This window comes from Carassius auratus, chromosome 30 (genome assembly GCF_003368295.1).
Source record: "Carassius auratus strain Wakin chromosome 30, ASM336829v1, whole genome shotgun sequence".
Classification (NCBI taxonomy): domain Eukaryota; kingdom Metazoa; phylum Chordata; class Actinopteri; order Cypriniformes; family Cyprinidae; genus Carassius; species Carassius auratus.
The window spans coordinates 7,132,545-7,145,750 of NC_039272.1; the positions used below are offsets into that span (position 1 = coordinate 7,132,545).

The 13,206-nt window shown below is 35.5% G+C and overlaps 1 protein-coding gene and 1 long non-coding RNA gene across 3 annotated transcripts in view; both read right to left on the reverse strand.

Annotated features, from left to right (window-relative positions):
* Positions 1–1,397: 1,397 nt before the first annotated feature.
* LOC113050003 (uncharacterized) lies at positions 1,398–7,636 on the reverse strand. The gene is made up of 5 exons (XR_003276688.1): positions 7,461–7,636; positions 7,098–7,180; positions 6,149–6,250; positions 2,642–2,750; positions 1,398–2,140 (listed from the first exon to the last, which is right to left on the reverse strand). It is a non-coding gene; the product is annotated as an uncharacterized LOC113050003 (long non-coding RNA).
* A 3,267-nt stretch (positions 7,637–10,903) lies between these two features.
* dnah10 (dynein axonemal heavy chain 10) overlaps positions 10,904–13,206 on the reverse strand; it is a 33,135-nt gene continuing 30,832 nt past the window's right edge. The window contains exons 74-79 of one of the 2 annotated variants that reach the window (XM_026211065.1): positions 13,036–13,167; positions 12,659–12,870; positions 12,382–12,549; positions 11,531–11,711; positions 11,287–11,432; positions 10,904–11,119 (exon numbers count right to left, since the gene is read on the reverse strand). In XM_026211065.1, the coding sequence (XP_026066850.1) occupies positions 10,973–11,119; positions 11,287–11,432; positions 11,531–11,711; positions 12,382–12,549; positions 12,659–12,870; positions 13,036–13,167 (986 nt within the window). In that variant the 3' untranslated portion in view covers positions 10,904–10,972. Of the gene's footprint in view, positions 11,120–11,286; positions 11,433–11,530; positions 11,712–12,358; positions 12,550–12,658; positions 12,871–13,035; positions 13,168–13,206 lie in introns of those variants that run through there. The other variant, XM_026211066.1, reaches the window with a different exon arrangement.

The following is a 13,206-nucleotide window of genomic DNA, read 5'->3' on the forward strand; positions in this document are numbered from 1 at the left end:
ATGCTGATGAGAAACAACCAAGACACTGAGAGGTGTTTTAACAACTCCCACATATCTCAGGGTCATCACCCTCGCAGAAGTGGGCTGTGTTTTAATTTGTGAGGCGGTCCTAGTCACATCTCAGTCATGTGGTTTTTTTAGATTCCCCAACTTGGGAAATGCATCTTTGTGACACCGCTGTCGGCAGTTTTAAATACATCCTCATTGATTTTTATTCGTTGGAGGACCCTGAATTGAGTCTTTAAAGCGTATCTGTCATCATGTTTAGAATAGTAATAGCAAGCTGAGCTCTTTGAAAGCTATCGCTGGCGAATCCAATTTTGTGCTCTAGCTCTTTTCAAACAGTCGTCCTCAGGTCATACCTCCAGCTTTGACTCAGCTGCTGAGAGAAAGCTGCTGTTTTATCACTGATAACAGCACTATTAGCTCAGGTCTAGGCATCACAGGAAGACTTTAAGACTGGTGTTGTGTGGATTTTCACATTTTCTGGGCTGTTTTTAGCGGTTTAGGTAATTGGTGACGCACATCAGGAGATTCATCCCCGTCTGCCCACCTTCGCACCAAAACATCAGTGCGTATAAATAGCAAGCACGTCTGTGCTATTATTACCTGCGACCTCTTCCCAGAGCTGGAAATGTGGATTGATCCAACTGCCTCCCCCTGAGAAGCAATAGGAGGGCTGCACGAGGTCAGGCCATTCTTTTTAATTGCATACTACTTCACAGGTTAGATGGGACACTGACATAAATGATCAGTTTCAACTGAATAGATATAATTTGAATTATGATAAGAAATCATAGATTAGATTTCTGCAGTATTTTTCAAATTAATATCATTATGGACTCAAATTACGCATACATTACTGTTCAGAATAATTCTGTTTTTTATTATGTTTTAAAAAGAAGTCTCTTAGGCTTAGCAGGACATTTATTTGATAAACCAGTTTCTATAAAACAGTAAAAACTGAAATATTGTAAAACATTATTACAATTTTAAATAATTTTTTTTTTTTAAATGTTATTTAGTCCTGTGATAACAAAGCTGTATTTTCAGCAGCGATTACTCCAGTCTTTGGTGTCACATGATTATTCAAATATTATTCTAATATGCTGATTAGTTGCTTAAGAAACATTTATTATCAATATTGAAATCAGTTGTGCTATATTTTTTCAGGATTCTTTGATGAATAGAAGGTTCATCAAAGCACAGCATTTATCTGAAATATTAATCTTTTGTAACTTTACTTCCAAAATAATGAAAATGGTAGAACAACTATTATAAAGGATTATTTATTTTTTACAGTATATATAATCCGATACATTTTGATGTTCTGAATCTTTCTAAACAACCAGTCATGATGCCATACAGTATCATATCTGAAAAATATTGCTCCGTATTTAAATTATTGATCCATGATACACTATGAGTCACTCTCTGCTTCCTTCGAGGCCTCACCCACAATAACCTTGGTTGATTTATGTACACAACTCCATATTCATTCTTCATACAAAACCACATTTCATGCCAAAATCAAAAATAGCTGCTGCGTAAGTGTCTCCTAAAATTTGACAATTGACAAAATAATAAGAAATGTTTCTTGAGCACCAAATCAACATTTTATATATTTTATCTGTTTTATGATGTCCTATAAGGATTAATCAAAGCTTCTTAGTAAAAGGAACTATAAAATCCTGCCTTTAATTACTTCCTGTAAATGTAATGTAGCAACATATCATTGCTCTAGCTACACTCTGATATGATGATTTATGTAACCCAGACACAACCAGTTCAGGTCAGGACTGTTTGGCTTGGTTTCACAGCTCAGTTGGAGGACAAGCTCCAGTTCCTTGGAGGAAAAGGGGGAGGGGATAGGGAAAGGTCCATATAAGGAAAACTCAATTTAGCTGCTCATTTTCACTTTTATCCGCCCTCTGTGCCACCTGTACGTCAGAAGGGGGCCCAGTGGTGGGTAAACGCGTCAGACCCAGCTGTCATTTACCCAAGCCTGTCTGCTGTGATCCCTCCATGGGCCACTTTAATTACTCGTCACCTCCTCCTCTGTCCCTGTGCTGCCTTTTCCTCCAACCAGTCTGGTGAGATGGGTCACACAGCAGGTGCTGGTAATTACTCATCCAGAATCCTTCAGTGTGTCCAACAGCATGAAAAAGAAAAAAAAATTTCCATCTAGAGCACGGCCTGTCAGGACCCAGATGACCTGCTTTTTCAACACAACTGAAATATCACTGACATTATAAGGCTAGAAGCCTTTATTGTCTTTATGTACATTCTGACACACAAGCAGCCATAATAATGAGGCATTTACATTTGAATAAATAGCTTCCACGGATGGCCTGAGATTCTCTACTAGAAGCTTTTAAACCTGGAAAGGGCAATACATGATACATTGTTTTGGGCAGACTAACTGAATTTACAGTAGAATTCATTTTGGAGAAAAAAAATGAAGAAAGAAAGTTTGGATCTGTATTTATATGAAGATGCAGAACGTTTTATCAGATTGAATAATGAACCCCAGTTCCTAAAGCAGTTTGCCACCCACAATGTAAATGAAGTTGCTTTTGATGTAAATCAAAAATAACAAAACATCTCTATGTGGCCTCTATTGTTAAAAAAGGTCACGTACCTTGGTGATGTTCATCAATGTCCTGCAGCTCTAAATGTGATCAAAACATTCCTCAGTGCTGAGATGAAGATGTTAGGAAAGTGGACCCTCAGGGAGCCGCCAAGGTGTTCTAGGTGTTCGGAAAAGAAAAGAAAACAACAACAAAATAATGAAATGTAATAACTGGTCATAATATTGTGCCTTATGATAAGAATAATAATGATTATTAATAGGCCTAGCCTACTATTATACACAGTAATTTTATTATTCCAATAACTTGTCAAAGATCATGGAATTCAATTAGTTACCATTTTATTCAATTATTAACTATAAAGATAACAATAAAGATATGTCTAAAAAACATTATCAATATTAAAGAATAGCAGTCCACACCACAGCTCTAAAGATAAAAGCACAGAGAAACAATATCATTGTAATCCTTTTTAGAATTATTTTGAAGGAAAAAAACGCAGAAATAGAAATACAAAGATGGTTCAAACCCCTGTCCTTTAGAATGGGAGAAACTGCATTGTGCAACATGCACCTCCAATAATCACACCTTCTAAACGAAAGAGCCAAGAACCTGATAAAGTTGGTAAAGTCATTATGTCACTGCAGCCGCCGTTTAAAGCTCCGGTTCCCATGCACATTGGCTTTTTAAACCCTTTTTGAGCATAAGAAACAACATTCACCAAGGCATTTAATTTGAAATGAAAATGAAAACTAGCATGTCTTACCATACTAATTGAATGTATTGTCTTAATTATGAACACACTGGTATGTAGTGCAAAAAGTTTTACTGTTTACTGTACGTTGTTATTGTATCACAAATAGGCTTACTTCTGCGTTGAGGGAAGATAACCGTCAAAGCAGCAAAAAGTCTCTTTTCTGAACAAATCTGTTTGAATAAAATTTACAGAGAAGCAGCCTACTAACACACTAACTGTTCACAGTTTTTCCCCCAGATGCATATTCAAGGCAACTGAAGACACCATGAAACTTATTAAACATTATGAAATGTTGTTTAATTTAAATGACTTTCATTATAACTGACATATTAAAGAATTTACCCTTTTCCATATAGACATGATAAAAATCAATGAAGTTTCAGTTCCTTCTTTTTCTGAATCATTTATTCCCTTGATCCTGCATCTGCAATGTATGCTGTTTTAAGTGAGCGACTCAGGAGCAAGGTTGACCCTCATGCAAGCATATGCCATTGAGCGGAGACTGGAGATGATCTAACTTTATCTGGGCACTGACCCAATTACCTGCACATGATTTTATTACTTCAAAAGTACAGGATGGGGAAGGAATATGAGAACAGATAGTGAAAACGCACCATGAAATGCCCTTGGCTGTGTGCACATAACCCCACTGGAGTCCCAATTCAGTTCATCTTTGACTTTGTGTGTCCCATTTATTCTTTTTATACAAACGCAGTCCACGCCATATTGGTCTGATAGCCAATATGTCCTGTCCCCTTTTTCAACATTCCCCAGTGCGTAAGCATTTCCTCCTCATTTGATTCAATCTATTGTTGATCTGGTCTGTTACGCTTGTGTAATGTATTGATCTTTATCACTCGTGACCTGCTTTTCTCTAAAAGCCTACTTAATCAAGGATGAACTGCACTACCCCAAAGGATTTTAGTCATGTCGCACTTGATTCACAGCGAGAGACAGCGACGAGACCCTGTTTTGCTGGAACTCTGCCAAACTGACTCCCCTGCACAATTATATTTACCCGGCTTAAATATAGAAACGATCAACAAAATCTGTGCAACAGATTTCCAGTTTCTTTCTCTGGTGTTCTTTCTCTATTCATTTTTATTTCAGAGTCAAATTTTTGGATTGGTTGACATCAAGTAGCTCCATGCCAAAATGCATCTCGGAAGAGAAAGCAGTCCCTCCAGACTACAAAACTGAAAGTTGTCTTTGGATAAGAAGTAGAGAGTTGGAGAGATGTAAAGACATATGGAATTACAAGTCTTACATCCCAATGGTGATTAGAAATTAAATCTCAAATTCATGAGATTTCATTTAGAACTAACTGAAACCAGATGTGCCTACTCCCAGTGGACTTTTTAATGAATTGGTATAAGTATATTGCCTATACAATAAATAATTGAATCTAGTCTAAATTCTTAATTATTTAACAATAAATAAGACAAAAATGGTATGACAAAATGCATCCAAATTCACCCACAAACAAAGACAAAGGCTGTCCCAATTTGAAGGCTCCTCTAATTCGACATTGAAATGCATGCCTTCGCAGCCTAGAATGTCCCAAGATTTAATTTGTGCCAGCAATAATAGGATTTTGTTTATTTATGTATTTATTTTAGAAACAGAAATGGTCTATATAAACTTATTTAGACAGGTTGTAAACCCTGTTTTGTTTTCAGACAGTTCAATAACGTTCGTGGTCAAATTTGTTTTAACATAACACGTTGTATTAAACGTGTGACTGGTGTGAGAGGCTGAGAAGAGAACAGTGGGTTCCACTGTATTTTTATATTTAGAATTTCATGTTCTCTTCCGCTCTTCAAAAATAGTGCTTGGTTTGAGGATGTGAGCCACAAATCTCTACCAACCAATCTGATGTGTGCAACAGATTTATTTGCCTTTCGAATCTCTACGCTTTCGTTGCCAGACAGCTCGCAGTAAAGATTCTCCAGCCTCTCGTCTCATTGGCTTCAGTTTGGCTGTTCTTGTGCCAACTCCAACTATTCTTTCTAAACATTCAACCTTCCAGTCCAAACACAGATTTCTGAGACCTTATAGAGCTTTAGTTTCAGGCTATAAAACATCGCCCTGAACTACACCCAATGATGTCTTTAGAGGCATTATTTAAACTGTCCCATTATACCAACTAGGCCCATAACTTCTCTCCTCACTTCAACATAACTGCTGAACTGTTATTCTCTCTGTTAAAAGGGTTTTGTGAGCCAGCCAGGGTCCCGTATCTGATTAGATTATGACTTTAAGTGGAGCTCTGGGCTGTGACTTTGAATATGTTGCCAGAAGGTAGTTAATCTTGAAGATAGCTGGAGGTGAAAGGGACAAAGGAAGGAGAGGCGCCTCAATACTAATCAGCTCAAAGTCAATCAAAAACGGAGACTCAGCCATGGGGCAAACTTCAAAGTGATGTGAGGCATGATTTTTGAGGATGTGACATCAGGCCAATAAAGAACCAGTCACTCATGCCAAATACAGTAGACACATTAAAAAATAATCACTGTATCTACATCAGTGGGGATTTGTGGTTATATGTACTTATATCACTTTGCATGTCTTCCAGACATACTTCCGAAAAGACCATCTTTAGTGAGTCAAAAGTCATTTAAACATTGATTGATTGCAAAACTCAAGTTTATGTTAGTGAAAAGAAAAGAAAGAAAGAAAGAAAGAAAGAAAGAAAGAAAGAAAGAAAGAAAGAAAGAAAGAAAGAAAGAAAGAAAGAAAGAAAAATGACAGTCATTATAAAATGTCTTAAGAAGTGCTGTGGTTATAAAGAGAGTCTTACTGTTTTATTGAAGTGCAGATGGTCTCACATTCTGATGTAAGCACAAGTCTTTGTGATCTTGATATCCATTTTCTCCAAGTAATTCTCCAGCTGCTGCCCTGTCTGGAACACACAAACACACCAAAAGAGTAAAATTATTACTGCAATGATTATTGAAGTCCTCATGAAAACAGAACAAAATAGTAATTATAATATATTATATAAAATCATATATTAATAGGTCTATTATTTCTTATATCAACATTAACAAAATTCATCCCCCAAAAATTATAATTATTTGAATACATTGAAAACAAGGTCCAAGGTCCAAGGTCCTGAAAATCAACTCGGTCTGACTGGACTTTCTGTGGTGCTGAATTTTGAGTTAAGAAAACTAAAACCTCAGAATTTTGTGTATACTATATCTGTTCATATTGTTCTTTATAATTATCAGGTAGACATTTCAGATATATATATTTTTTCCATTCCCCTTGATTACCCATATTGTGGTCTTTTATATCTGCATACTATCTGTGATGCTCTAGCATATTTAATTTATACAAAACTGCTAATGTTTCCATTATGCTTTACTGCATTGTATAAACACAGTTTGAAGTGCATTTCATTCCACATATTCCTCACATCTGAAAGAAGAGAGGCTGATTGAACTAGAGCACATTTTCTTAATGGCATTATACAATAATCTCTTGTATAAGCACTTAAGATTCTTATATTGTAATTCTATGCCTGATTTTATAAGAGGAACAAGAACAAAGATTTAAGAAAGCAGAACATCTATAATTTTCATAAAGTGTTTCTCATCTAAAAGATTATACATGAACCAGTATTCACATTTACAGACTACAAGCTCAGACTTGTTCTCCAGATGAAAAAGTGAATGAAGAGCAGGGATAAATGCAGTATGTGAATGTGGGTGTACGGTATGCTAAATACGGTGCTCATTCCTCACCTTCCACAACAGCCTACTTCACTGGCTCTAATTCTGGACACTAGTCAGGTCATTGAAAGAAGCATTGGGACATGTCACCACCTCTGAGAAAGATAATAAGATAATTAGGTCTTTGCCATGGGCTTTGAAGAAGAGTAAGAAGTTGCATGTTACTAAAACTGATTGTACCTCACATATAAAGTTTTGGGGGATTGGTACAAGACTTCATTTTAGAAATCCAGTTATTTTTTAATGGAAGAAAAACATAGAACTGAGTCACTCTGAGTCTGTTCTTTCCATTTAGTTCACAAAGATGAGTTACTGATTCAAATTAGTCTGAAAAGTAGAAATAATTCCATTCACTGAAAACACTGAACATGGTACCTGAAATATATAAATAGATGAACTGAGGACTCATTGGGGGTCCCAATAAATCTTTTGAGAAATGAACTCTCCTATTTTTGTTTCGTCATGATGTTGGTCTTCTTTTCAGACAGGTAGCCAGTTTCCTATTCAGAACAGAAAGGCCATTTATACGGCTGAAAGCCAAGAAAACCAGAAGCAGTGATGAGAAGATGAAAGGACACTCACAGCAATCTAATCAAATTTGCCAAACTCCAGTGGGCCAAATGTGACCTTTTATACTCACATTAGTGGCTGTCTTTTAAGATACATAAATCATACCAATCTCAATCTTCAGACCTAGAGGACCAGAAGTCAAAAAAGAGCACATATCCACCTATCTCATTTATAATTCCATGCAAAGCCTTAATCATCTTATGCCCTCAGGGGAGCGTGTCGGAGTGGTGATTATGCAGAAACAAAAATGATAGGCTTACAGCCAGGATTTATTTATACCACTTGATTTATAAAGCTTGTTTTGAAGCCAAGAAATGTTGAATTTTAATGATCATTAATCAATGTACATTTTTTGTATCTACACCTATAATCAACATAGATACGCATAATAATCAACATGTCAGCGTGAACCGAACAACTCACAGCCTGAAAGTAAGACTTGGACCCTTGATTATTAATTCCATATTCAACTATCAGTATTTCTCTAACCTTTATTGATCAAAAATGGTATTAAAGACATTTAAATGCTACAAAATATTGCCATTTCATAAATATTATTTGCACAAAAATATTTCTGAAATAACTGTTTTCAACATTGTTAAAAGCAAGACATGGTTGTTGCGCACCAAATCAACATATTAGAATGATTTTTGATGGATCATGTGACACTCAAGGCTGGAGTAAATTGACTGTTTTACGTTATTTTTGATCAAATAGATTTTATGTGCTGGAACAAGGATTTTCAACTGGAAGGGGACTTTACAGAACAGCTTACAAGTCTGGTATCTGCTCCTGCTGTTTGAAGATTTAGAAACTAGATCATCTTTTCTTAGATGCACATCCAAAGAGTCATAAAAGCAGGCTTTAGCAAAGACCTTCAAAATTCTCACTTAGTATTGTTATTAGCAATATTACAGACCTTTAAATGTTAGTATAGCCCTTTCCCACATGTAACCATATCTCATTAGATATGGTCACAGTATCATGCATTTGTTTCCAGAATGTTTTGGTAATGTTCCCATTAATAGTTGAAAACGTTGTTTCTAAATCTTCTCTGCATGTTTTAAACATGTTTTTTCTTGGTTTTGCGAATATTAAGGAAACATTACATAATATTATTTAGCAAACATTAGAGAAACATTTGATTTGAATGTTCTCTAAAAACGCTGAAATGAAGAGTAAAATATAAAAATTGCCTATTCCTGCATCACACAAGATCTGTTCAATCCCTGACAAACAATAGATTACATTTCCATTTAGTTTCTCAAAATATATTGTAGGTAAAATGCAGGATATCATCAGCTACTATTTTTGTTTGTAATATGAAATATCCCATACTATATCGAAGTGAGTAACCGCTGCAAACAAATCAGTTCCGAAGTCAATTAAATCATCATGAATTGTGAAACAATTTAGCCTGTTATGCTGTGTCATTCATAAATCTAACAGCTGACAGAAAACAAAGTGACTACTAAAATATTGTCAGTGAAAATGATCCTCAGGCCATTATTATATTATAATCTCTACAGACACAAGGATTTATCAGTAATAATTTACACAGTGGCATACTGTTTGAGAGTAAAAATGGTCCAGAATGTAAGCCAAAGTACTGAGAACGTTCCCTGTTAGCTGGGATACTACAGTACTTTTGCTAGAAAAATGAGCAACATAAAGCACAGCATTTGGTGTGAAGTACTGTGTATCCCTTAATGCAATGCACTTGACATTTCATGTCTAGTGTGAGTGATGAATCATAGTAAAATCAGCCAAGAGGTTTCTCTATCTCGACTCATCATTTGATCAGACGGACAAACTTTAAGACTTTTAAATAACCTTTTATTCCATTTTTATTTTATGTTACTCAGTTGATCTTCTGAGATTTCATCACATGTACCAACTAATAACACAAACAGAAGAGAGGAAGAGTTCATCTGCCCCCAAAAGACTCTATCGCAGTTTGGAGTACAGCAAGCCGCATTGCTGAAGGCCTCATGCTGTCTGATGTGGTCACTAGATAGAGCAGTGTGGTTAGATTAGGCAGCTAAGAGAGTTTAGGCTCTCAGTATCATACATATATGATAATAAGAGGGGATTGAGACCATGAAGATAAGGTTTGGATGTTCAGCATGACCCAATTAGCCCCTGCTGTTTGATGCTGGAATTACACCATCTTGCTCCAATAAACATGTGGTTATGATTACTTTTGTTAATTATAAGTATAAAACTGAAATGACTGTTCCTAATTTAGTATTGATTTGGTCATGTGATTTTGAGAGGTACAAATGAGACATGGGGTCTGTAGAGATTCTTCTTGACCATTTTTTTATTGTAAAACTGAAACTCTTTTACCTAAATAAAATTTCCCAAACTGAACCTTTTCATTTGTATAGTTTGACCTGGAGCTACTGTATGTCATCTTAAAGGAGTGTTTGTTGCCACTCAGATGAGGTATATGTGGCCAGAGCGCCCCCCAGAGGAAGCTGAGGAGGCATTCTGCACATACAAGAAACATGAAGAAATTATTATTTTTAAAGCATTCAAATGATTTAACTTATTTAAATACTTATCCATAAGCTAGAGTAGGATGGGGCATGCTCTATTGAACTACCAGCACAAAACGTTCTGCATTAGTGACCATTTCCAGTAAGTTCAGAACAGTGTTTTTTTAGCAATTAATATTTTGAATTGTTTTTTATTTTTGGAATATTTGTAGTTTACATTATATATATATATATATATATATATATATATATATATATATATATATAAAGTTTTAGTAATGTACTAATTGCTTTGTCATTTTTTATTAGTTTATTGTTTATGTGTATATATATATATATATATATATATATATATATATATATATATATATATATATATATAGCTTCATATTTACTTTAACTTGAGTACTTTTAGTGCTTCAACTTGAAAGAAAATTAGAAATGAGCTGAAATAAGTTTAGGTTTTTGAATGTGTTTTTCATCTAATATTTATATTTTATTTTATTCACAACTTGTTTCAATTAACATAAAAATAAATAATAATTAAAAAGCATTTTTAGATTCTGAGCACAAATCATGTCATTAGATTTAACATTTTACTGAAATCAAGTAGGCAAATCTGAATGCAACAGGTTCTGGCAGCAATAATAAGTGTGCTGCCACCTAGTGATGAAACAAAACACCTCAACAGCACAGGTCTTTTCAAATTGTAATAAAATCATTGGTCACAAACAAAATATTCTATTATTTTATTACTTTATTAATCATATTGAAGTTATTAAAGTTTGAAAACCTCTCATAAATGTTTTCATATTATCAGTCAGCATTGAGGCATAGACATACTCCCTGCAGTACCCAGTGAGAAATGTGCTTTGTGGTGAAAAGATCGGCCTCAAACACCAGTCCAACACCCATAGCATTCCTCCTCAGAGAGGTGGTGTAGACTGGAGTCTTCAGGGTGTTCTAAAAAGTAAACCAAAATTACACATTGCTTACAGATTACTGTAATATTTCTGTAGTATTTCAAGGCAGATATTTCAAGACATCATGATAAAAAATATATAATTGATAATATGATATAAAATATATAATATAATTTTTTTAAAAATAAAAAATATGAAGTATCTTGCCTGGAGTTTGAGTCGGCGTGCTTCAATGGGAATGATTTTGAGAATGGGTAGTTGAGAAACTAAAACTCTGGGTTTGCTGCGCACCAGACAGCTTTTTTCAATGTCCCAGTCTGCTCCCTCCAGATACAGGCCTGATACAAAACATCCTAACAGAGAAAAGAAAGAACAGGTTTTTAACCTGTGCTTGAGTCTCAGTGTCCCCATGTTCATTTTTTTTTTTGTGCAGGGTGTTGTGAGCACTCACCCTGTCCTGGTCTCTCTTTGATCTCGTCCTCACTCCTGTAGTGTGTAACGTGTGTGTAAAGAGTGGAGTGATCCAGAGGCCAGCCGTTCTTCCTGCAGGTGGCCTGGACCAGTGCTGTCAGGTATGATTCTGGGATATGCAAGCCTGACAGCCACATCACACAGGGCTCTCCCTCATCCACCTACATTGATAAAAACAATATGTAAAAAACATGTATATATGTATTAAGTTAGTTAGTAGCCCATTTGATAAATTCAATTAGTAGTTCATTTACAGGACCTGACCTAATTTTTTTAAACAAACAATAGGGGGCAGTAACACCTCATGTTGTTCATCCAAGTGCATAGATGACTACTATTCAAAAGATTGGGGTCAGTATTTCAGATATATTCTGTTTTTTAGATTTTTATCAAAGAATCTGAAAAAAAAGTATCAGTTTCCACAAAATTTTAATATCAATATAAATATAATATTAGAATGATTTCTGAAGGATCATGTGACTGGAGTAATGCTAAACATTCAGCTTCACCAACAGAAATAAATAAAATTTTAACATTAACACACAAGTTATTTTAAAATGCAATAATATTTAACTGTTTTACTATATTTTTCATCAAATAACAGCATTGGTAAGAATAAGACGCTTATTCTCCATATTCTATATATATATATATAAAGCCTTACAAACCCAAACAAAATAGTAATGCGTCAACCATTTTAAATAATCATTATAATAATCATTAATTGGTCTGTCACTATTACAGACTGCTCCATCCTAGTAACAAAAAACTAAGAAGATGAAAGGTATCTAAAAAAATACTGTCTTACATGGTGTGATATTTGATTCTCACCCATGAGCTGTACTGTTCGTGTCGCCTCTTAAAGTGGATCATCCAGTTTCCCAGAGACTTTAGAGTGTCTGGTGCCAGTTTCCGCCAGATAACAGGAATCTGGCCATTAAACAGAGCTCTCGCCACCTCATCCAGCTCGCTGCTCATTCCAACCTCACCAGCCAGGGCCTTTAGACAGAAAACACACAAACAGGGTCTGCTGTGAAACCTACCAGTTTTAATGCACAGTTCTATTAATTGTAAGCTGGAACGGTCTCTTTGTCTTCATGTCACTCACTCGCTGGAGCTCAGCCAGAGAACGGATCATCCTGAGGGTGAGTTTGTTAAAGCGTTCCAGCTCTTGTAGCAGCACTACAGACGTTGGAGAGATCTCCAGCCCCAACTTCTTGCGAATCACGTCCAGGTCAAACACTTCCGGTAGTTTGCTCTGAATGTCCCGTGCCACCTGGCTGATGTACTCATCTCTGCTAATGCCACCGCCAGTGTCACCTAAAGATTTTACATGGCAGTAAATATATTTATAGCCTTTTGAAAACAACTGATATATCAAATATATTAGTTGTATGTATATTTAAATTTATATATTGTTAATATGTAGGCACTATGATCACAGTGATCATATTTCAGTATTGTAAAGCAATATAAACCAGGTACCTGTCTGTGGTTGTAGCTCAATAAGATGAGTCCAAATGTCTCGGGCAGCCTGGGTGTAGTATCCGATCTCAGCATTAGGGTGCAAGCCAAACACCTCTGCTGTGTTAGCAAGAGGAAGCGACTCTATCTCATCTGCAAAATGTGCAGAGTTTGAGTGTCTGTCAAATTCAA